The following is a 27,316-nucleotide window of genomic DNA, read 5'->3' on the forward strand; positions in this document are numbered from 1 at the left end:
ATGCTTTTTTACTCTATTTATTAATTTTAATTAACAAAATAATTGTTGTATTTCAGATCAATGGACTTTGGAGTAATTGCAGTTCATTTAGGTAAGAAATACAAATTAATTTTCTATTAGATATTGATAACCATAGTTATTTAAATTAAAAAGTAATTAAAAATGGATACTTTATGTCAACACTTTGCTTTTTGAAGTTAAAAAAAAAATTTTTAGGTAATTTTTTTTCTTCATAAAGTTAAGTATTTGAAAAACCATTTTATTTTTTCAAAGAATGGAAACCCTGTTAAAATTATTATTTTTGCTGACATATACTTTAAAAATTAACTTTCTTTATTTGTAAATTTACATACGTAGTTTGGAGAAGTTTAGTTTACTTTTATTAACTATAACAGGGTTGCTACACACTCAGACCATTTAAGCTAGTTTATGTTTTTTAGAAAAACTCAGAAAAACTCTGGCAGTTTTTTTGAAAACACAAGCTAGTTTAGATTTTTTTCAGAAGACTCAATCTAGATTTTAAGATATATTAGAAATTTTCACTGAGAATGATACTTTTTTACTAAAAATGTTGAGTTGATTTGTTATTGTTAAGATTTTAAATTTCCAACCTTGATTTACAATATATTTGTTAATTTTTTGCTTAATGTATATATTTTAAAACTACCATACAAACTCAAGCTGAATCAGGCTAGTTTGATGTAACTCAGGCTGGCTATTTTTGATTCAAAGAGTAGCTAAACTTTTATAATTAAATTAATTTTATAGTTGTGAAATCAATTATCAGTTATGGCAAAGATTGATAAAATGTTATAACTAGTTCTATTGACGGAAAGAATTTTGTTGTATTTAAATACCACTTGCAACTTAACAAAAATATTTTTTTCATTTTTTTGAATATTTAAAACTTCGAGCCTCTTGAATCTACTTGATTCTTTATCAAAGATTTATATTAGACTCAAATTTCGTATACAAGTATACCTGCTCTGTAAACCAGAGCATCTCCTACATTAGGGAGACCTCGCATCAAATGTTTAGAAGTATTGCTGACCACAAAGGAAAGGATAAACGCAGTGCTATTTTTAAGCATTTGCACCGTTGTATACAATTTCAAAACTCCAATATTGATAATAATTTCAAAGTTCTTAATAGGTGAGCCCGAGGTGAGCTTTATAGTTTTGAATTTATGCTCATTGAAAAACAAAAACTAAGTATGCAAGTTTCTAAAAATAGAAAGATAGATAGCCCTTTAAACAATATATAAACTAAATTTTTGTTGTTGATTTTTGTTTGACTTGCATTTTTATAACTAAGTACAACTATGTCATAATTAGTTTAAACTTTTATATCAATGTTTAAAACTGTTTTACAATTCATTTAACTTTTGATAAAGAATCAAGTTGATTCAAAAGGCTTTAAGTTTTACAATTTTTAGAAATAAAAAATATATTTCTGTAAAGTTGCAGTGGTATTTTAAAGTTATAACTAGTTTTTTAATTTAATAAAAGAAAGATAATTATTTTCAATTTAGATTAAATGTTAGAGCATTTACTTTAGGTGCAGGTTATCATAAAAAATGTAAAGAAAGTGATTACAAAAAAGTCTGTTCACTTGCACTCAGAACTGGCATCAAAATGATGAGAGAAAATATAAACATCACAGCTGGAGAAGTGGCCATGCGAGTTTGCAGTGTTCTTGAGGTTAATTTTTTTTTAAATTTAGAATTAGAAGTTTTTTTTAAAACTAAAACATAATATACAAAATGTTAAACAGCATAATTTTTTTTTCTTAAACTTAATTTTAAAAATAAAAGAGTAAAGTCAGAGAACATTTTTAATTATTTTAATTAAGCAATTGTTTTGATAGTTGAATTATATGTAATAATTATAATTCTTCACCAAAAAGACATTGAATATACTTTTATTAGTTTTGATTACATTTTGAAATAAATAAATAAAAATTCCAAAAGCTTATGTTAGGGTTGCTACTGAAATTAATTTAAAATGATTTAAAAACTACTTAAATTTAAATTTTTTAAAAGTATTTATAAAGATCAGGCTGCTTCAGGTTTATTTGAATATGTTTGCAAAACTCAGGCTAGTTCAGGGTTTTAACCTAAATCTAAGGGCTATTTTTATGACTTCAGAATCAACTTGTATCTTTTTATGATTTATTACAAGTCATTTTGTTTTCATTATTATAACTTTAAAAAGTATTCATACTTTGCTAATATTAAAGTTTTCAAATTAATGACTCTTACTACCGTATTTTAAAATTAATAATAAACTTAGGCTGACTCAGGATATTTTGGTGTGACTCAGGCTAGATTACAGACATTCAGAGTAGAATTATTTTTACTTCAAGGACTGGCAACTTTGTGTTATAAGTTGTTAGTAATCAATGATATTTAATTGTAAAATTTAGATCAAGCTATTCTTCTTACTTATGGACTTAGTAACTTAGTTTTTTGCAATATTTAAATAGTTTATTAACTCGTAATGTCATTTATACATGTTTTAATAAACTTTAATAGCATAGTTTTTGATAGTTATAATGAATATAAAGCTGTTTCTAACTGTTTTACAGACAGTATAATTATTAGTAACTTAGTTGTTACTTAACTTTTTTATTTTTTGAACGGTAATTTCAATTAAAAGTAAAATAGTTGATTTTTTCATTTATTCTCCTGATTGCAGAATTCTGACATTCTAAACGCTGGTTATGGCAGCAATTTGACAATAGCAGGTACAATAGAATGTGAAGCAAGTATAATGGATGCTTCCTTATGTAAAAGTTAGTTTTTCTTACACATTTTTGTTTGAAAGTTTTATGGTAATAAATTGCTTAAAAAGTAGTTTATTTTTACCTAAAACCGTTTGTAGTTGATTTAATGAAATTTTCTACTTAAATAAATACTGTGTAGTGTGTTAAATTATTTGTCATTTTTAATCTTATATTGAGTTTTATTCTTCTTTAAACTAAAAAAATAAAAAACAAGTTACTTTTAAATTAAAGTTAAAGTATTTGTGGCATTTACAATGTACTGATTAAATTTGAAAATTTATGCATTTTAAATTTTAGTTAAATTATGAAAATGTATAGATTCAACCTACTATGGAGCAGTGTCTTGTGTTTCAAGAATTAGAAATCCCATTGAAGCAGCTTACAAGCTAGCTAAGAATCAGCATAAAAGAACATTGCTTGATCTTGGAAGAGTAAATCCTATGTAAGTTAAGCTAAAACTAAGCTACAACTAATAATTGCTTTTGATCCAAATTCAAATAATGAGTTTGTTGGCTAACTCAATATTTTTGGTCTGATTAAATAGTTTGTTACAAATTAAAAGCAACCTATTTATAAGCTGAGTCAAAAGTTAGAAAAATTGTACAAATACTTTTAGCTTTGAAAACTTTATATGTGTTCTCAATATCTAAAGGTCTAATAATATATGATAGTTTTATTGATAAATTTTTAAAGTTTTATTTAATCTAATAATTTTTATTTTTATAAAGTTTATTGAAATTAATTGAAACAAAAATTGTTGCAGTGAAAGTATATTAAAACTTTTATGGTATAACATTGATTGTTATTTTATATAGGTAAAAAAAATCAAACATATTCAATTTACGTTTAAACTTTAGTATTTTTTCTCAACAGTACACAAAATTTGTTTTTATTCATTCAATTACTGTTTTAATCGTAAAAAAACAGACACTTATCTTCTAATGGAGCTGAAAAGTGGGCTGAAAACAACAATATAGAAATGTGTGATAGAAATGACCATATTACTGGTTGGTTTTGAAAGCATTGAGGTTTAAAAAACGAACTTGTATAGATAGAACTTCGTATTTTGAGCTGTGTTTTTATTTTAATCTGTAGTCTTTTAGTCCAAAATATTTATTGCATTTATTTATTACATACTTAAAGTTACATTTAAAACGTAAGTATGTTTTACAAATTTGGTTTGTTCGTTTTAATGATAAATAGAAGTTTTACAATAAAAAGTATATATACATTATTAGAACTTTGATATTATAAAACGAAATTTATTTTATTAAGTAGTACTGTTTGTTGTAGAAAAAGCCAAGAAAACACTCAGCAAATACAAAAGTTTGTTAGTAGAAACCTCCAGTAGCAGTGTTAAAAGATATTCAACAGAAAAAAACAACCATCAGTTAAAAGAAAAAATACCCAAGGCATGTTAAAATTTTATTATTAGTTAACTTTTATTGTTGTAGGTTTTTGACCATTATAAAAACATTAAATATTGCAATCGTTTATTTAAAATATTTAATATGAAAAAAGCAATAATAAGTAAATAAAATATGACTACCAAACTTTATTAAAATACATTTACTTTAATTTAAATTTATTCAGTTAGAAGAAACTTCCGAAAAGCATAATGAAATAAGGTAGTTATTTTTATTTAATAACTTTCACTCTTTAATTTATTAAATTTAAGCATAAGAATCATAAAATATAGCTATGAGTCTTTTGTTTACAAAGTATTAAAAGTTACACATGATTTTTTTCCAAAAATGTTTATAGTTTTTTTGCAAAATGTTATATCTAGACTTAAGTCTAAATACAAAAGTCCAACTTGGTTTTTTAACTTAAATCCTAACGGTTCATAGTAGATTCAATAGTAGACTTTACTTGCTACTAGATTATAATTTGAAGTTTTTTTCTACAAGAATTTAACATTATTTTGCTATCATATGTCTAATTATAATATCAGTTAAAACAAAAGAACTTTAAGGTTAGACACGGTTGGTGTCGTTGTCACCGACAGCAATGGGCTTTGTGCTGCAGCCTCATCAAGCGGAGGAATTCTTTTGAAGTATGAAGGCAGAATTAGCCAGGTAATTATTTATGTTAAGTTTTCAATCATACAGTTTTTTTTATACGTCAATGAAAAATAAATACCTAAGAAAACTTATAGTTAGTTAGAATACTTTCGATGCAAATATCTTTATAAAAAATATTTTGAGTTGTTTAGCTATTTCAAATTAATTTTTTTTGGTTTAAATCTTAATTTCAAATTTTCAAATTCTAGTAACAAACATACGAGAATTGCTAGATTAATTAATTTGTTTAAAAGTATCTCGACAAAATATAGCTGAAAATAAACTTATATACATCTTACGTTTAAAAAAGATGTATTTTACTACATAGTTTAAGTTTTTTGTGCAGGTTGACACCCACTTAGTTCTTTGATTTATTACTAAAATAAACTGTTTCTACTTAACTAGAACTTATAACTAGTATATAGTTTTTGTGTGAGCTTTAAACGTTTGTTGTATCATTGTATTGTGGTAGACTAATTTATATTGTAAAAAGGTTGCAAATTTTGGATCAGGATGTTATGCAAAAAATGGAAAAACAAATTTAGCTGTTGTAAGTTCTGGTTAGTTATGTATTTTTTGAACTTGATATCATTCTTTATAATACTCTAGATTGTTTTATTTACTAATAAATAAGATTATATAAAGCATTTAGGAAATTTAAAAATTTTTGTCTTACGAATGTTTTATACTGGTTTGTTTGCTCTTAAGTACATACAACTGATTAAGTTTTTTGTAAAAAAAAATTGTTTCTCCTATAGCTATTGAAAAAATGCTGTATATTAAAATTTTCTATTTATGAATCCAATTGAATTCTTTTGTTTTAAGTGATTCCGCTGTAAACAAAGCTTTCTTATATCTTGTGGTTTCTTGGTTTTTTTTGCTCTTTATTACCCTAGATTAAAAGCTTGAGGGCGTAAGAAAGCATTTCATTCAGCATAATTTGAAAATAAAACTGAAGTTAAGCATCTATATTTTGTGTTATTTACTTTTTTTTAAACTTTTGTCGGATAAAACTAATTAATATTTTAACAAAGGCTGCGGAGAGCACCTGGTGCTGACTGACGTAGTTAGAAAGTTTGCTGACAAAAGTGAATGCGAAAACGACTCGTTTGCTTCAGATATCATGAAAAGTGTGCTGAAAACAGACTTTATTGGTTATTTTATAGTTGTTGCAATACCTAAAAAGTAAATTTATTATTAAATATATGATTGAAACTGATTTAAGACAGCCATCAATTCAAAAGATTAGTACATTGAAAATTATGTTTATTACTTGATCAGGCAGTTTTTCTCATTTTCACCACTGAAGCAGGATGACCAGGCCACTAAATCTGGAACCCTGGAAAATCTTGGAATTTTACATTTTAGGCTAAAAAGACCTGAAAAAACCTGGAATTTTTACAAAAATAACTAAAAAACATAAAATTTTAATTAAATTTTTTAATTTTAAGTACTAAAATTTTGATTTGAAATGAAATCTATCATATAAATAAATAAAAATTGTCATCATCAAACTTTTTTTATAAAAAAACATTTAAAGTAGCTTTACAGTATCTTTTTGTTGTTGTTATACTACTTAACGCAGGTTTAAACCTAAAACTTAACTTCAAACTAAAATTTGTCCGAAAAAAGTGTACTTTCAAAAGAAATTCAGAAAACCTGGAAGAATTTTTTCAGAAAGCAGTGGCCAACCTGACTTCACGGATCAGTGAAACTGAGTAAAACTGCCTGATTATGTAATAGTTAAATTTTTCAATGTTTTTATTTTAACTTACTTGTGTTGGATATCAAGGATTTTTAATGGATAAATTAACAACTAAAAATCAGAATCACCTGTGCTAAAAAATATAGAAGATAAAAGCGCTGGATTGCTGTCTATGAGAAATGTAGAAAATGAATTTGGTTAGGCTTTTTTAACTAATAAAACTATTTTTCAAGTACTTAATATTTAACGTTTAATATATTTTTTGTTTATTCAGTAGACGATATATTAGGGTATTAGGGTAAAAATAGTTAAGGAGTGTTTAAAACATAAAAAGTTAAATAAGTATTTTTGTTTTAGTTGAGGTGGTCTGGGGTCACACTACAATGTCAATGTTTGTTGGGCATATGGCTACTTTTCATAAAAGACCCTTTGTAAGTTTGACTAAGAACTAATTTATTAGTTGATATATTTTTGAAATGCATTTATTCTACTATATTTTTTATTTAAAAGGTTTTATTAAATTAATTAGTTGAAATATAAGAATTAGATATTAGTCAATATACTTTTTATTTGTATAAATAAAAAAAGAAGCTTTTTTATCTGAACTTATAGTGTAGCATTATGTATTTATACTATATTGTATAATTATTTCAAAATATTTAGTCTTGCTTTCAATGTGTTTTTTAATTTAAAGCTTATAAAAGTTTTAAAAGTAAAAATGTTTTATGATCAATTGTTACATAACATTTTAGATATATATATATATATATATATATAACATATAAAACATATATATATATATATATTTATAGAATATACAAAGTAGTATTTACCAAAGTTTTGTACAGCAAAGATGGCTTCAAGTCAAAGTTTTCCAAGTCTTTTTTATCAGTCTCCCCTCGCATATCAACCCTTTTTAAGTTAATTGTCCATTTACTTTTTCGCCAAGAGGCGATATTAAATACCTCTTGAAACCCAGCTTTAAAATTCTACTCGTTATACGAAAGTTCTCTATAGAACGGAGATGTGCAGGATTCCATCTCAAGCTAGTTCTCAGTTGCAACAGGCTGCATACAAACGAAACCACGTGATGTATTCATCATAACAGCAACATTCTAAACTGCCAAGAAGCCTACAATTCACAACTCTGTTACACTGTGACAACAAGTAACAAGACTGCCCGCACCATCAGTTGCATTTAAAATATTTCTGGTAAAAATTAGAAAAGCAGTTTTGCCACTTTAGTTCATCACATCAACTGTGTAAACGTCTAAATCCTTCAAGTTAAATCTTCCCTTGCTTATTAAAGTTCTCAAATATAGTCCGGGCTTTGTCTTCCACAGTTCCTTGGACTTATTGTTTTATTTTTGTCCAGATTTTAATGCATCAACGTTTGACCTTAGTAAACTTTTTGCTTGTTCGACAGTCACTTCCTCTCTACCACCTTGGTTTATAAGCAGAAGCTAATAAATATGTGGTATTGTAAGTCTTTATCAACTTTTGTTTCACACTAAATCTGAAATTTGGTCTGCCATAACTATATGTTTTGTTAGGTACCCTATATCTAGAGAAGGAGTCTATGAAATTTTTTTTACCAATCTACGGGAACAATCCTGAAAGGTTGCAATTACATTTAAAACCTAACAACGTATCATCTGAAGTCAAAAAGTTGTTCCCAGCAATCTGAAAAATTCAGCAAATACCTCTGACAATCATTATAAAATTAGGAGATATTTTAGTCATTTTTATTGACTTAACATTTCAAAACAAAATAATTTCTTTGTTCTTCGGTTTTAAAGTATATTTTTACACAATTTAATAACTAAATGATAGAGCTAAAATAAAAATTGTTTTTTTTTTGAGTTTGGGTTTATTGGGTTGGTGCTAAAAAAAGTGGAACCTTTTTTAGTCATCAGAACATATCTCAAAAAGTACATATGTTTTTTAACTACTTTTTTGTTTAATATTCTTATATGAATTAACTTAATTACTAAGTGAGTTTTTTTTAATATAAACTTAAAATTTTTTGAGACATAGGCATTTTTTTTTGTTTTTGTCTTTAGTTATGGTCTTCCTGCTTAGTCAAAAAAAAAAAATTTAATAAAATCTAAAATCACTGAGTAATATAGATATTTTTATTCAACAAATAAAATGATTATTTTTATCTAATTGTAAGGATATGTTTGAAGAACTAAAAAGGGTCTGTCTATAAATGTTTTTTTAGTTTAGGCAACATATTGTTGTAACAAGATTAAAATAAGCATTATATTTAATTTTCAAACTTTTAATAAAAATACTTTACTTTAGCTCTATCATTTAGCTATTAAATTATGTAAAAAATATACTTCAAAACCAAAGAACAAAAAAAGTTTTGTTTTTTGAAATGCTTTATTCAACAAAAATGACTCAAATTTCTCCTTATTTTAAAATGATTGTCATCAAATATCTTTTCAAATATTTTTTTCAAAATTTTCAAATTTCAGACAAAATTCAAAAAGTTTTTTGGCTTTAACGCTTAAAAAGGTGAATTGCAGTTGAAAGTTTTACATTTAGTTTGAATTATAACTAGTAACTAATGTTATACTCTGCTGGAATAAAATCTGTTCGGCATAAATTTGTGTTGACATCACTAATTAGTATGCATAATGTAGCTTTATATAGAGTAGGAGACTAAAAATTGACTACTACTGTTCTATCCTTTAATTAAGTCATAAATTCATCATATATACAACACACCATCATATTTAAAGTATGATGACAATATTTCGAGCTTTAAATACTCCTTTCTACGCTTAATACCACTTTGTTATTACGTGTCTATTTTGCTGCTTCCTTTTAAGTCAAAAAACGCTCAAAAAGTTTGGTCTAAAAAACCTTTCGTTTATCGAGTCATACTACAAAATAGTTTAACGTCATGTCCAGGACATGCATTAACATCATTAATTACTGAATTACGTTCTGTTACTTGCTGGAGTGGTTTATGTTACATTAACTAAACGTCGAAGCTGCGTACCTTTGTAAAATCCGTTTACGAATCTTACTCACACCTGCAACTGTGACCCTAAATTTGAAGCGTATCTGTCGACCAGGCACTTTACTCCTTGTTAGGAAATCACAATTCATACTATCTTCCTGTGAGAGAGCGGTCGAGAAGGTTTGAAACCACATCACTTGATTGATATGACGTCTTGTACTTGCATCTGAAGATCGGACTTTTGAATGCAAGTTGCAATCAGTGTTATGTCATAATATCTATTTGATTATTTAAGTAGAGTTTTTTTTTTTAACAACGAACAGTCTGTAAAAAGTAGCAGTATATGTATTAACAAGTATATGCACTATACATAACACTATATTGAAGTTCATAACTCTACATATTTTGCACAAAGTTAAGTTAGAATTAAAAATTATCACGGAACTAAACTGATAATTAAACATATTTGAACACTAAAATAAATTACTCAAACAATATAAAAAAGACTCAATTTTTCAGAACAAAATATATTTCATGCTTCTTTCGTCAGTTGTATACTAAGCAATAAAAATAAAATTTCAAATGTAGCTTATATAGTGAAAATGCAATCAACGTAATTAATAACAAAGCAAAGAGTAATTAACAATACATAAGTACTTTTAATACAATGCAACTAAAAAAATAATAAAACAGAGCAACAACTTATAAAACAATTTAAGAAAACAACAAAACAGTATAATCAAAATCTTTATGTTAAAACAACTTGGGTTTTCTTAACAAAATACAAATAGCTTCAAGTTTAATTAAACCCGAAATGTGAAAACAATTTTTAACAATTTTAATTTTTTTTAAATTGTAATTACTAGCACATTCAAGGTTATTTACTAAGTGTTCAGCAATAGCAGATCTTTTTGAAGCATTTATTACTCTAATATAGGGGTGGGCAACGTAAATAGTTGACAGGCCGGATCCAAAAAAAATAGTTCTCAGAGTGCCGGAGCATTTCGAGTTAGTGATATACCGGATTCAGCTGGATCCTTTTTTAGATCCAGATCCTAGTTTGAAAATATTATTCTGATCCGGCTAAATACTAATTTTAAACAAAGATCCGGATCCGAATGGAAGCTAATTTGAAAAAGATTTCGATCCGGCTGGATGATAATTGATCGGGTATTTCAGAATTTTGAATCAATATTTTATTACCAAGGTTCTCAAGTTTGAAATTTTGTGTTAATTTTTATTAAGTATTCATAACTCTATATTTATTATAACTCTGGACCGAATTAATACTAGTTAGTCTTATAAAAATAATAACTTACTTACTAAAAAATACTCGAGCCTAATATTTCAAGCTAAAACATTAAAAAATTGTAAACTATCCGAAATTATCTAGTTTTGGCAATCCTTGGCTGGAGTTTTCAATAATGATAATATTCAGAAGTTAACTAATGTTACAAAATTAAACTACTAACTTTTAACTTGAACAAACTAACAAAGATTCATTACATATTTTTGCACGTATAAAAGAAACCAAACAACAAATAATTGTGATATGATAAACAGTTTTACCATAAAAAGCGAAAAAATAAAATTAAAAGATCTCGATGAAACACTTAAGGTTAATAATATATTACAGTTGTTTAAATCTAGTTGCATGACGGTTTGGGAAAATCTGCAAGTGCACTGAAATATCGATTAGGTTTGAAATTAGCTTATCCTTGTTAATGTTTATGGTCGGAAATGTTTGTTTCCAAATGTATGAAGTCTCGAACAAAACAACTAGTTTCATGGTCATATTTTGAATTTGACAAACTTTGGCTCGTTCAATAATACATAAAAGTCTATCTAAAAATCTACTAAAAGCAACGAAAATTATATGTTTGATTTAAATTTTCATATCAACATATTTAAAAAACAGTTAAACCTAGATAAAAAACTATTTTGCCTTAAAATTCTAGTACTTTTACTTTCAAAATATCAAACAGTAATAATCAACTTATGAAACTTAACTAAGTTCTGTACTCTAAAAATAATATTATCGAACAATTCATTTAAAATACTTTTATAAAAGTATAACATAAAATAACGAAATACTAAAATAAAAAAGAGATTAATTAATAATTAAACATGATAACCATATAAATTTAATAGACTTTTAGATTAAGATCAGTTTCACTATTGAAAATAATAGTACTAAACGAAAAACTAACATATAAAGTCAATAAACTGTCATATTGTATTTTAAATGTAAGAATAAAGAGTTTAGCAAGAATAATTACTCTACAAAGAAGTCAATGAGACATTTGTGGATCATCAAAGTTTTTAACAAGTTGTTTAAAACCTGGAAGTATATTCGAAGTAGATATTCTCAGTAATGAATGCAGATTGGTATCAGTAAGATTTGCACGCAGCTAACTTTTGTTTATATAAATGGTTGAGAATGTTTGTTTGCAAATATATGTAGACCCAAACAGAACAAGTAGCTTCATGGCCATCTTTTTTAAATTAAGAAACTTTGACTTGTTAAGTAGGGAGTAAAATCTGTCAAACTTTTAAGGTTTGAATTTTTTTTAGTATACTGTCGCATTAAAGTTTAGCAATTCTAACTTTATATTACAAGGTTCATTTTCGGTGTCAAACGTCAAATATGATGACAAAAATTCTTCTATTAGTTGTTGAAAGTCTGCAAAACGACGACCAAACTCATTATCAAGTGAAACTATTATCATCAATTGGTCATCACTAAACTTAATCATATAATTAATCAAAAAGTCATAAATAAAAAAATCAATAGCAGAAAAGAGTGGAAATTGTAGTCTCAACTTGAAATATTTTATTAAAATTTAATGTTGAGCAGTTTGACTTAAAATAATTGTCAGTGCCTAAAAAGATTTTTTTTTACTTTTCTAAACAACTATAACAACAACTAACTACACATCTGGGAAAGACAGCAATTTTTAACACGTCCATTTTTTATGAAAGTCGTTATGGTAGGTAAGATCATCAAAGTTAGTTCAGCAAACAATTGTTTTTGGATAATTTGAGAAAGGATTACTTCAACTGACTCGAAACAGAAAAAGATACTTTAACAAAAGAGTGTTTTTATCACCACAAAAATAAAAAGCCTATTTTACAAACGTTTTCAGGGTCAAAGTCTTACATTTTTGTTTTATTAAAATAATTCTAAAAAGGTTTTTTACAAATATTGTAATATTTGCATTGGTTGGCCGGATTTCATATAAATTTTGAAAATGCTTAGCGGGCCGGATCATCTACTCGCGGGTCGGATCAATTTTGACCGCGGGCTGTACGTTGCCCACCCCTACTCTAATATATTTAGTTTTCTTATTACTCTTACAAAATTCATCGATATTTTTTGGAATATGTTCCTTTATTCTTTTGCCAAATTGTCTTGAGGTCATCCCGACATAACTAGTTTCTCAGAAGCAGTTAAACTGGTAAACTATAATACTTTGGTTAAGTTCTGCTATCGGACTTTTTCCCCTAGGTCTGAACATTGGTTTAGATACAAAAATAACGATCGGCTTTTTTATTATTTTTTTAGTTGCATTGTAATTAGAAATACTTATGTATTGTTAATTACTCTTTGCTTTATTATTAATTACGTTGATTGCATTTTCACTATATAAGCAGGATTTGAAATTTAATTTTATTTCTTAGTATACAACTGACGAAAGAAGCATGAAATATATTTTGTTCTGAAAAATTGAGTCTTTTTTATATTGTTTGAAAAAATTTATTTTAGTTTCAAAAATTTTTTAATTATTTAAAGAAGAATTATGACATGCATGTTGTCAAGCTCTGTAATAAGCTTATAATGACTCAGTGCAAAATTACTAAGATAAGTTTATGTATAGAAATGTTGAAAAAATGTCGCCTTAAGTTTGTATTACCTAAGTGGATCTTATTTAGAATAAGAAGTTCGAAATTGAAAATGTCTGGTAATATTGAAAATTTGTTTTTAAAATGTGAAATTGTTAAAATAGAGAAAATTGTGAAGTATTTAAACTCTGAAACTGAACATATGACAAATAATCTGAAAAATTAAATTCAATCTGAGGACTTAAAAATTTTTTTGGAATATATAAACTCTGTTACCACTAAAAACACTAAACTTATGGAAAACTTGCCAAATGTAGCGTAAATAATTTGTCTAAAACAGAATTATCTAAAGAAGAAAGTTTTGCCTTGAGTTTAGGCCTTAATTTTTCCCTACCGACAAAACAACCTGACAAAGAATTAGTTTTCTTGGGTTTTGAAAAGTTCTACAAACAGCTCAGTAAACTAAAACCTATATCAAATTCAGAAGAAATAGCAACGAAGGTTGACCTTACTGCCTTAGCACATAATTATTGCAAACTTAAGCCAGATAAAAGTTAGTTATTGAATATATTTGAGATAAAAAATGTAATTAAAAACTTTAAAAATGGTTATTCTGTGATAATTTCTAAACCTGACAAAGGTAATGGATGTGTTGTTTTGGATAAAACAGATTATATAAATAAAATGCATGAGATTATTGAGGACACAACCAAATTTATACTCCTTGGTCCAGCAAATAAGCTTGATAATATTAACAAAGTTGAGAATGAAATTGTTAAAATTCTTAAAAATCTACTTTTTACCAAAGAAGTTAATGAAGACATTTATAATTTGATCAAACCTGTTGGTTCCATTACTCTAAGAATGTATGGCTTACCAAAGATACATAAGAAAGTAGTCCTTTAAGACCAATCCTATCCATGGTGAACTCTGCTCAACATAAGTTGGCAAAATTTCTTAATTACCAACTTTATCCGGTATTGGAACATTTCTCTTCTTATATTTAAAAGACTCGTTTTCGTTTTCTTTTGCTGATCAAATAAAAAAGATTAATTCAAATAATATTTTTATGGCATCCTTTGATTTCAAGAGTTTATTCACAAATGTACCGCTAGATGAAGCTTTGGATATTTGTGTTGACACTTTGTATAGACTTAAGACACCCAGTATAAGCAAAAACAATTTTCGTAAACTTTTAAAGTTATCCACTACTGGTGTACAATTTACATTTAATTCACAAATGTATTCCCAACATGACGGAATAGCCATGGGCTCCCCATTAGGGCCAACTTTGTCAAATGTATTTATAGGTTTTATAGAAAGAAAGGTGATCTCTAAGTACAAGGTAACTTATTATAGATATGTCGACGATTGTTTTGTGCTAGAAAAAGATGAGGAAGAGATTGATTAACTCTTTAGTGTGTTAAACAAAACTCATTCTTCAATAAAATTTACTTCAGAAAAGGAAAATGACTAGGAATTGGCTTTTCTTGACGTTTTAGTTAAACGACACAAGAACCAATTTTTGACATCCGTTTATAGAAAGAAAACTTTCACTGGGAACTATTTAAACTTTTATTCATTCTGTAGCATGAAGAGAAAGACAAATTTAATAAGAACGCTCTGCCATCGAGCACATAAGATCTGTTCAAGAGAACTATTTAATGACGAAATAAAACAGATAAAATTGATACTAAATAAAAATGGCTATCCGCAAGAACTTGTTAATAAAATTATAAATTTACATCTTAATAGTTTGAATAAAACAAAGCCAGCAGGGCCGGAGAAATGCTTGATTCCTTTAGTACTGCCTTATGTCAATAAGAACTCAGGAGTTTTAGAAAGAGATATTTGTCAATTAGTAAGTAGGACTTATCATTCGGCAAAGCCGATCGTTATTTTCGTATCTAAACCAATGTTCAGACTTAGGGGAAAAGGTCCGATAGCAGAATTTAAACAAAGTATGGTAGTTTACCAGTTTAACTGCTTCTGTGAAGCTAGTTATGTCGGGATGACCTCAAGACAATTTGGCAAAAGAATAAAGGAAAATATTCCAAAAAGTATCGATGAATTTTGTAAAAGTAATAAGAAAACTAAATCTATTAGAATAATAAATGCTTCAAAAAGATCTGCTATTGCTGAACACTTAGTAAATAACCTTGAATGTGCTAGTAATTATAGTTTAAAAAGATTTAGAATTGTTAAAAATTGTTTTCACATTTCAGGTTTAATTAAATTTGAAGCTATTTGTATTTTGTTAAGAAAACCTAAGTTGTGTAAACATAAAGATTTTTATTATACTGTTTTATTGTTTTCTTAAATTGTTTTATAAGTTGTTGCTCTGTTTTATTATTTTTTTAGTTGCATTGTATTAAAAGTACTTATGTATTGTTAATTACTCTTTGCTTTATTATTAATTACGTTGATTGCATTTTCTTTATATAAGCTAGATTTGAAATTTTATTTTTATTGCTTAGTATACAACTGACGAAAGAAGCATGAAATATATTTTGTTCTGAAAAATTGAGTCTTATTTATATAGTTTGAAATAAATAAATTGAAGTTATATTAACAGAAGTTCGATAAAAAAAAACCTATAAAAATCTAATCCTTATTAGTAGTTTTTATTTTTTACTTAGTTTTGCACGATTAATACATTAAAGTTCAGAAATTGAATTCTGTTGGACTGACATAAATAACATTCATGTTGTAGAGTGGCCAATAAGTCCTTGAGTTTTGTGTTTCTTGAAAATTTCATGAGAATGACAATAAAAAAAAATTTAAGATTTTTATTTTGGAAAAATATACAAAGTCTTTTTATTTTACTTTAAGTTTTTCATGTTTATAAACATAATGTTTAAAACGTTAACATTTTTTACTAACTACTAGGTTATTAAAAAAGTTATTTTAATAGTTTTTGGCAATAAGATAATATAGACAAGCCTATCTGAATAGTTAAATTATTTTAGTTAGTTGTTAGTTTAAGAAAGTTTTACACATTTTATCTTCATCGCAAGTGTTTTGATAAGAAATAATAAAACTTTTTATAATATTAAACATTAGTCTGCTATTATACTTGATAAAAACAAACAAGGTCTTTTACTAAACACAAATATATTTCATCAATTTTCATCAGTGTGTTACAATTATTGTTACAAAATAAAGAAAATTTTTAAACTTATATCGCCTTATAATTGCATCAGAAATTAGTTAATCAAGCAAAACACAAAACAAAAAAGTAATCAAAATTCTAAATAAACATAATTAAACATAACATAAGAGCACTAATTACCTAAACAAGGATAACGAATAATCAAACTCTCTCTGCTCAAATAATTTTGGTTTTTTTAAATGAATGTATATGGCTTCAATTTTGATCAGGTCATAAATATTGTTACAACTTCTTAATATTTTAAGTTTTATTCCATTGTAACTTTTTCCAAAAGTAGGATTTTTAGTTAAATGTTCTGATATTGCAGATATTTTCATTACATTTGAAGTTGCTATATTAATTGTCTTTGGCCGATTGCTAATATGATCACTTACACAATTTGGAATGTGCTCTTAAATTCTGGTTTCAAGGTGCCTAAAGGTTTGACCGATATAAATGTTTGAACAACAGCATTTAAATGTGTAAACCACGCAACTTTTATGTTTGTTAGATATGGGGTCTTTACCTTTGGGACTCAAAACAGAACTTAATGTAAAAATAACTCTAGGTTTAGCAGCACGATATTCTTTTTCCGTTAACTTCTTTATGTTTCTTTCAATCTAAGTCGATTTTTCATCTGCATAAGGCAAAATTAAAAGAACTGGACACTTCTCAGGACAGTAAGACAGTATGTAATTTAGTCTATTAATTTCAGTTTTAAAAACTCTATTAACCAAAAGATTAGGGTAATCGTTCTTTATTAGCATTTCTTTTATGACATTAAGTTCGATCTCAAAAACTTCTGGAGAACATATTTTCATTAGTCTGTGAAAAAAAATTCACTAAAAACTAAATAAAAACTTTTTAACTAAAAGTTTTTATGTTACTAATTACGTCTACAGTCTGTAAATTATACAAATACATAATAAAGGTTACCAAATGTTTACTTTTTTTTAATTTTTACATAAAAGCTCTGTCATTTATAACCAATAACTTCTTAAAAATAGCTTTTTAATGTACTTGTTTTAATTAAGAGTTATATGAAAAGCGATAGTACTTTGTTTTTTTTTTTTGAGATTCTTGAAAGTGTTTGAACTTTAAAAGCTATATACTGTATTTAAATTGAAGTTCATAGTTTACATTTTTGTAGTCTTTGTTCAATTCAGTATTATAACAAAACATTACTACCTATATCTGTAAAATGAGTTGTGTTAAGTTAAATTTTATATCTGGCTCTATGATCTTTACTTTTAAAAATCTCAAAATTTTAGTGCAGAATATTTTTATTTAACAAATATGTAAACAAGATTTGATAAGTTTTATAAGCAGTAACATTTCTTGAAATGTTTTCTTATTTATTTTACTTAGCGTAACATCCGTAAGATAAATAATAGTCGTTTTTTCATATTTTTTTATAACTAATCACTGTAATTTTTCAAGTGAAAATAAATCATTTAAAACAATGGAAATATGTTTTATTCAATTTTACCACAATTTTCTCAGAATTAAAGTTTACAATCAAAAACTTGAATTATTGTATTTAACTTTTTTTCTTATTCGGAATCCTTGAATTAAAAAATATTCTGTTATTACATGTGACGAATACTTTAACTATTATCGCTTACTTTGTAAATTAAAATACACAGTTTTAATTTTTCACAGAAAATAAAATATTGAGTTAAAGTCATTCTAAAAATGTTTAATAGCTTTAACGATCTGATAAAACATAACAAAACTTGTTTAATTGTGTTTTTTTAAGCTAAAGACAATGATTATAAAATGTATGGTTTAAATAAAAAACTTACTTTTATAGAAATTTTCAAAGTCTAAGAAAAAACACTTATAATTTTTTTAACAGCTCTAACACAGAATCAACTTAGTTTTTGATTTAAGCAAAAAAGTTAAATCACTTTACTGGAAAATTATTATTAGTTTTGTAAAACTTTAATTAAGGTGAAAGATCTCACTAAAAAAAATTTCAAATTAAAATTTTTTATGATAGATGAATTTATTTTAGTACCTTATTGAATAAGTTTAAAAATTTAATAAATTATCTAAATAAGAGTCTCTAGTTGCTCACACACCTAAACTGAATACTTTTAAACATAGTAAAATGTTAATATATTACTATTACCAATTTTTTTTTCTATCTACGAATATCAACTAAAATTGTTCAAACAAAACCATATGTATTTCAGTATTTATTGTAAATTTAACTTTATGTAATCTGAAGATCGAGTGCACGAGGTTAAATTCAAATTCTCAGTCGAACAGTCAAATTTGTGTTTCAGCTGTTTCAGTGAAGGTTTCATTTGACATATTTGTATAAATATATGTACTAATCAGTATTTTAACTTCTAAATTATGTCCTAAAATCGTTGAGTTTACACTCAAATAAAAGAGTTAAACTTAAATTATAAACTTACTTTTTTATTTTTGAAAATAATAGTTTTTAAATTTTGTTTAATGCTATTATGATTTTTTTATGATCTATTTTGTGTAAATCTAATTTACTTAGTTTAATTAAGATTTAAATTTTTCTGTAAAAAAGTAATGATTAACAGAAAAAAAGTGATACAAAGAAGAAAAACTTGATAAAAATGAATGAACTGAATCATGGTAAGTTTTATGCAACTTTTTGTTAAGTACAAACAGGCTTTAGATTACATCCTTAAGTTAAAGAAAGGTATTACTTAAAAACTATTCTGCATATTTTATATAAGTCTTACATAACTAATTTTCTTTTCAAACTAAAACAAATTTAAAGTTTTTCCATTAATGTATGCGTTGATATATTTTATGGTTTCTATTCTTTAAAAAAAGCTGTCAACAATTTTCTTCAAATTAAAACTCTTCAATAAAAATCCAATAGTCTGAAATAATAAAAATTCAGATAGATGTTACTTTATATACTATAATCTTTTTAAGAAATTAATGACGCTCAAGTCTACTTATTTAGTAGACATCATACATAAGTAGCCTTTAAGTTTTACTAAGTAATAGCATTTTACTTATTTAGTTTTTTTTCCTTAATTAAGCAAAAATTCCATGGAGCATGAAAAATGACGTTATAGTTGAATTTATTTCCGATTGTGATGGAAAAACTGTGAACGATTGTGAAGCTGAAATCAGCAGTCTTTACAATAGAAAAGTTTGATAATTTTTACTTGGAATGAAAAATTTTAACGAAGTTAAGAAAATAATATAATAAGTTTTGATTTAGGCTAAAAAACGTTATGTTTCAATTTATTATTTAAAACAATTTATATAGTTTCTTGTTTGCTAATCTTAAAATATATTTAAAGATCCTGGAAGAGTATGAAGAAACAATTAACGAAAATTGGAAAAAAATTACCCAGCAAAACAATAGGTAGTAAAAGCTTAGTGTCTATTTTGACAGTATAGTTATTAATATTTAATAATTTATTATTTTTGAGAATAAACAATTACTAAGTTTCACCGCAGAGCGGATTTTCAAATTGTAAATCTGTAGTAAAATAATAATGTTAAAAATGACAAATAATTAAAAATTGGTTTGAGTTAGGTTTTTTTACAAAAAAAAATAAATAAATTGAAAATTATATTGATGCTAAACAACCAAGTTATAAATATTACTTATTTAACTCCTAAAAAACAGACTTTTCAACGGACAAAAGTTTAGATATAGTCATGTTGAAGATGCTTCTAAAAAACTTGTTTTTAAAGTTGGACTAACAAGTTATAAGTGAGTTCAAATACTTGTACAATTAAAAATTAACAATTAGCCTTTTTTATTTAATAAATGTTAAAGAACTACTTTATTCTACAGTATATTTTTGCTTAATCTAAAATAGAGTATATGAAGAATAAATTTTGAAAGTTCTAATTTACAATTCAAAATGTGTTCATCAGAGTATGTAAACCGAATCAAATTCTATTTTTTATTCAATGACAACTAATTAAAGAAAAGTTTAGATGCTACTAGTTGTAAGTTTATATTTTCAAAAAAAAAATTGCTTTTTCAAAGCACAAAGTATTTTATTTTTATTGTTTGCATTTAATAGTTTATACTTACTTTTTTAAATTATAGAGAATATATGTCAACAAACTTGTCTGGAAATTTCGAAAAGTTGCAACTTAAAGGAAATGAAAAAATGTCAAACAAAAATGTTAGTTTCTAGTTTTTATGTTTTGTTACTTTTTTTTTTGAGTCATGTATTTGTTGTTACACTTGAAAACGATATTTAGTTGTATTGGGGTATTATCATTACTTCAAACTTTAAAGCATTAAATATTTCTAGTTTACACTATTTGACATGATTTTTAAATGCTATAGATGAGAAAAACTGTTTATTATTTGATCACTTGCTAAAATATTTTTATTTTAAAGTTTATTCATTTAAATATTTTTTCTTTAAAACAGATGCTAAACAGTTGTATAAATCTATACTATAGCTCAATTGAATAAAAATTAAAAATGATAAATTTATTATTTTAAAAGAGATCTTAGTTTTTTAATACGTGTAGACAGTGCGTAGGTCTAAAAAGAATGTTCAAAATATGTCAAATAACTTTTGGAAATAATCATATTTTACATTAAAATGTTGAATTGAAAGTAATTGTAATAGTTATAATTGTTTTCAATTTAGGCATTCATCGCTCACCCCCTAGCGGTAAGCGGAATTGTTGTCACAAACGATGACCAAGTTGTCTTTCAGATGCGGGCGAGTTGGGTTGCTGAATCAGCAAATTTGCTCGATTTGCCTGGTGGTCATCCTGAACCTACTGTAAGTGTTTGAAAATATCAATTAAAATAATATAAATGATGAAACATTTAAAAGTGTTATTTTGAACCTTCAGTTACATTTTAAACTTTGCATCATTTTATAACATCAGTTACTTATAACTATACAAAAAAAAGCTTTGTTTAAAAAAAGTTCAGTAATTCATAACTTTATCAATTGTTATTTAGTTATAGAATTTAAGGTAAAAACATTTTTTTATGAAAAAGTTTAGCTTAACTACTGTCATAATAGCTTTTTTATTAGAAATTTTATTAAGGTATAGTTTTAATAAGGTACAAATAGATAACACTCACTATTTTTTGTGATAGTTTAATATAATTCACTACTTTTCGTCAGACACTTACAGAAGAAACTAAACATGAATTATAAATAGTTTCTCACTAAAAACAACAATATTTAAAAATAATTGTGCAAACAAAAATAATTTGGTTATAAAAAGTCTCTACTTAGTTAAATTAATCATTTTGTTTCCTTAAATTGTGTTTTGATTTAATTTAATAGTTGATTTACATTGAGTACTTGTTAATCTCATTGATCACGTAATAATTTTTAAGTTTTGTATTTTTATTGAAAAACTGTTAAAAACCTTGTTTTTAGTTTTTTCTGTTTTTTCTGACGACAAGTAGTGAAGTAAATTAAACCTTTACAAAAATCTTAGAGAATGTTATCTATTTATACCTAATTAAAAGTAAAGACTTATATTTGAAGTTTGTAGATATTTTTTTTTTGTAAACTAGAAGTATTATTGTTGTAATTCAAATATAACTTTATATAACTAATATTTTGATTACTAAAATAACTGTTCAAAAATATTGGTTAAATCGTTTGGTAATAAAAGATCCTAGTGAAGTATCTTCACTGGAATATAAATAAAAACAAATTATACAGTAATCTTCCTTTATTCTACCAACATATGTTTCTGTGTGTCAACGAATCAACACACTTCAACTGGGTTCTGTAAAAAAATAAATTTAATAAAAAATGTAAAAAATAAGTTTAATTTTTTCATTTTTTCACTTTTTGATTTTCACATTTGAACTAAATCTGCTTCCTAATTCTATATAACTTTGATTCAATCATTACTAACATTCAATATATAATATACATGTTACACCGAGTTTCTGTGACTTTTATTGCCTTCAGCGTCGTTAAGTTTTATTAAATTTTATTGATTTACTAACTGATGGTTAATGTTTTATTTTTGTTCAAAATAGATTACATAAAAACAAAATTAATGTTCTTGCAGTACAAATTGAATAGTTTAGGTGGCCTCATTTACATTGTGACGTAATTATTAGTTGTAACAAATGTATTTTTTTCGTTAGTTAACAACGGCAAATTTTGATTTAGTTATCTTTCCTATTAACGTAAGTTGTTTGTTTATATTATATTTTGTTGTGTAATTTAGCTTACTTATTTATTTTAGACTTAATAGTTACAAATATCATATAGTTTTATAACAGTCGGATTTAATGTTAAGTATTTCACCTATTAATAACTATTATCTGTAGAATATACAAATATATAAATATTATTTTAATGAAAACATATATACACCTACTTTATTCTATGCTTCTATTCTCTCATTACAGTAATTATTTTTTTACAGAACCCAGTTGAAGTGTGTTGATTCGTTGACACACAGAAACATATGTTGGTAGAATAAAGGAAGATTACTGTATAATTTGATTACTAAAATATAAATTTTGAAAATTGTTTTAAATAGTAAAACAAATGCTTTCAAAAACTCGTGTAAATATTTTTTTAATCATTTAAAAGAGCATATTTTTATCAATTAGAATTTTTTAGTTAGCAGCTAGAGTTGATGATTTACGAGAATTCGTTTCTTTCAGCCAGTTAAATGGCGAAGATTGCATGAAAGAAATATTTGAATCAATGTATAATGAAGTACGAGACGAGGTATGTGATTTCAGCTGCTACCATTATCATGAATAAGATATTTTTGCAAGTCAAATTTAAACTTTCTAGTTAACAATTACTACTATCTTTACTGGTAAGTAATTTCATTTTGTTAAACAGTTCATTAGTAGTTTAGTTTTAAGATTGCTTTTTTAAGATAACTAATACAGTTATCTATTGTTTAAGTATGTACTATTTGTATTAACTATTTGATTTTACTGCAGATTTTATTTTTTACACCAATTAACAAAAATAAATAATCCGGTTATAGGTGAATGTGCCTATTACGTCACTATCAGATATAAAATTGATGGCAGTTGTTAGAAATAAAGCTACTGGTTGGAGGCCTGTATGCGTGTACAAGCTGAAGTTAGTCATTTGTTTATTACTTTATTTCCGAACATGAAAATAGTTGGGAATAAATTTGATGCTTAAAATATGTGGTCAATGGTATAGTTTTTTTAAATTAGTCTTTTCTACCTTAATAGTTTTCACTTTCTATAAGAAACCTATAACTCTCTTACTTTGAAACTTTAAGTTTTTAAAATTTATTGCAAGTTTTTTTAACTTTCAAAAGTATGTGGTAGTTTGTATGAGAACATTTGAAATTTCATTTTGTTGAAAACAAGGTGTACCCATATCTTTAATTTATGGTTTTTAGTTTGCTTTTAGTCAAAATTACACAATTACAAATATTTTTTTTAACGTTAAACATAAACACTGATTATATAAATAATAACGGATAACTTTTTAATATAAAAACTATACTAAATGTAATAAATTTTAAGTTTTTTTTTTTTGAATTTTAGTATGTATTTTAAAACTTAGTTGTATTTAAAGGTTTTCTTTAATATAAAATGAGTTTATTTATAAAACTAAGATATCTTTAAAATGTCGAAGCTATATATAGTTTACAAAAAAAAAATATTATTTTGAAGCATATCTTAAAAATTACTTCAGTAAATTTTAACTTCAAACATAAGAAACATACTTTATACTTATTTAGATGCAATTTAAGTTCGAATGAAGTTTTGGAGTTATACAATAAAGGTGGAAATGAAACAGACGAATCAACAAAACTTGTTTTCATTCCTACACAGGTTTCATCTTTGGACTGTTTTAAATACTGTTACTAAATTGTTTATTAGCTACCATTTTTAGACTTAAGTTTTAATTACTTACCTTTCTGTTACATCTATGTAAAGTTTTTCAACTTATCTAAGTTAATGATTATAACTAAATTTTATAAATTAATCAACAGAAAGTTTTACAAATGGAGCAAGAATTGCCAGATATTTGGCATAGACTGTGTCCAAGTGGAAAATCAACAGTTTCTGTATTTAAAATTTTGCATCAAAACAGTAATTGCAATTAATACTTCCAGTACTAGTAACTGTTTTAGAAATGTTATTAGCTTTATATTTAGTTACATACTCCCATCTGATATTTTTATTACGATTTTAGTATTAGTCTCTAAGAAATTTGTTATAGTACAAAAGCAAGTGTAAACTACTATATACTTATTTGATTCCGATATATTAAAAAGCTGTTAACGACTTATGCTTATAATGTTTGCATAATTTTAGATTTTTGTTTTACCGTTTTTAGCAAATTATTGATCTAGATATAAAAGTTTAGATTTTAATAGAAGTTGTTGATAAACAAATAAATATTTTGACAAACATTTTTCTTTCAGTTTGCTTTTTTATAAAACATATGTTATTCATTAGTGTTTATATAATCTTTAGGAATGCTTTTGGTAAAATCAGATTTGTTTACTAGTTTATGAAAAAAAAAGTGTAACAGCATATTAATGCTAAAAGTATTTGGTTTTGAAAAATAAACTAAGCACAGTAATAAAAATAAACTTAGTATACAAACAGTTAAACTTATATAACTTTAGTTTTAGGTCTTATTAAATCACTGAATTCACAAACTAAAATGTGCAATACTACTATTATTTTTAATTGAAGTAAAATTACTAAACTTTATTTAGAAAAAACGTTTGTTTTGAAATTTTTATCTATTATGCACCGTTATAAACTGCTTATGTTTCATTTTTAAAGTTGTTAAGTTAGTTAAAACTTGTAATTTAAATCTTAGTCAACTTAAATTCTAATTCATCTAGTAATTATTTTTAAGTAAAAAGCTTGAAATAATAAACGTACAATCAATTTAAAGTCTAATTTTCAAAATAAACACTATTCTCTTTCAAACAAATAATTTAAGCATACTTTTTGGGTAGATGTCGAAAATAAAAAACAGCCACTTTTGCACGGTGTCGTTTTTATACTAACTTTGTTTAGGTCTATTTTTGTTATATTCCAAAGTTAGTTCAATTCTTTTTTAGGCTTAACTTTTTATTATTAATTTAGTAAGTTTTTAATATGTTTTGTTAAATTACATTACAATTTTAGTTTAGTTATAAAGTTCACATCCATGTAAATGTGACGACTCGTGCAAAATAGACCCCAATTTTGGCTCTCTGTACAGTAACAATATAGTATTGCTTGAAAGCTTTGATCTTTTATGCATTCTTAGTAGCAAAAGAATAAGATACAATTGTGAAACTGATAAAGACTTTAACGCCGAAAATTTTTTTAATAAACTTTTGTAAAATTCCTAACAACATTATTTTTTTTAGAATTTTCAAATGCATACTTTCTTTATAACTCTCTACAATCTCAACTAAATTTTTTAAGCGATAGGTTCAAAGATTACAGCTATACTTATATGACAAAAATTGAAGTTATTGTGCTCTAAACGTATATTGAATTGTACTCTTGAAAATATATAGTTGCTGTTTTCTACTTTTAAAAATAGTAGATAGTTTTTAACCTGACAAAACATATTATAAAAGGGTTTTAAAATGAAAAATTTTACTAAATAATTTAATGTTTGATATGGTATTAGCTAAATTTTGTAACTTTTGAAATTAAACATACAAGCAAATAGTTTTTGATCAATACTAAATTTTTAAATGTTATAATAATTTGTATTTTGTCAAGTAGAAGTCACCTACAAGCTACTTTTTTGCTTGTTAAAACAATTTCTCCAAGCCAACATAAATTTTATTTAATAAAAAAAAGGTATGCTGGCAGTTTAGATGCTCGTAAGAAATAAAGCAGTTAGATTTTATTTTATAATTGTTACTTTGGTAAATATTTTATTTAGTTATTTAATACAAGTTTTAAAAGCAGGACAAGTCTGTGCGACATTTTCTGTTTAATTATACCTCTGTTTCGTATGAAACACAGGCAATTCCTAAAGTACAACATAAATTTAAAAAAGCATAATACTTAATTTTATTTCATTAACTAGTATATAGAGTTTGCAACCTTATAAGTTTCAAAAAGGTTGTTTTTGTTTGAAGTAAAGCTTTTTTGAGTTGTTTTTTTGTTTAACTTTTTTTCTTAGTGTGTATTAGTTGTTGAGATTTAATACTTTCAATTTAAAATAAAACTCGTAATAGATTGTAAAAGCATGTGGTGAACGACTCGATAATTAAAAAGTTTTTTCGCACACAAGGTTCTTAGAGCAAATTTTTAAGCACTTTTTTATAATTTGTTACTGTAAAAGTTTAATCTATGTTTACAAAGTGTGCATACAAGTTGTTTTACTTCAACAAAATTTTAGAAAGATAAAAGTTACATACTATGTTTGTTTGCTATTCTAAAATATATTTTTTGTATACCTCGTACTAGTTTGTTTTGACTTACTTTATACAATCTAAAATGACTTTCAAAACGAATAATAAGAACAGTTGTTGTCGATAGTTAGATAAAAATAATTAATTTTATAACTATATATAACAAAAAGTAAAGCGTAAATTGTACAACTTAAATCAATATTTTAATATAATTTTATAAAAACCTACACTGTATAGATTTACTAATTGTATTGCAATAGTCTAAAAATACATAGCAGAACAATATCTGAAAATTTTTACTACTCTGAATTTTAGACGAAAAGTTTATGAAACTTTGTAAAAAGGTTTTTTTGTAATTTAACGGGTTTATTTAAAAGTTGTAATCTGATGAGTTTAGCAAAAAATTTCGTTTTAAAATATAACTTACTTTTTTATCACATTTT

General features: G+C 25.2%; 1 protein-coding gene across 1 annotated transcript; it reads left to right on the forward strand.

Annotated features, from left to right (window-relative positions):
• On the forward strand, positions 1–24,901 carry LOC145832347 (uncharacterized). The gene is made up of 21 exons (XM_082939665.1): positions 1–91; positions 1,558–1,700; positions 2,697–2,793; positions 3,103–3,226; positions 3,712–3,791; positions 4,765–4,862; positions 5,341–5,407; positions 5,882–6,001; positions 6,675–6,749; positions 6,910–6,983; positions 18,754–18,825; positions 19,085–19,139; positions 19,559–19,671; positions 19,826–19,890; positions 20,158–20,244; positions 20,590–20,668; positions 21,149–21,286; positions 23,114–23,224; positions 23,496–23,593; positions 24,231–24,324; positions 24,486–24,901. The coding sequence occupies exons 1-21, from the start codon at positions 61–63 to the stop codon at positions 24,597–24,599; spliced, it is 1,935 nt and encodes a 644-aa protein (XP_082795791.1). The 5' UTR covers positions 1–60; the 3' UTR covers positions 24,600–24,901.
• Positions 24,902–27,316: the final 2,415 nt, after the last annotated feature.

This window comes from Thalia democratica, chromosome 3 (genome assembly GCF_965202585.1).
Source record: "Thalia democratica chromosome 3, ktThaDemo2.hap1.1, whole genome shotgun sequence".
Lineage (NCBI taxonomy): Eukaryota > Metazoa > Chordata > Thaliacea > Salpida > Salpidae > Thalia > Thalia democratica.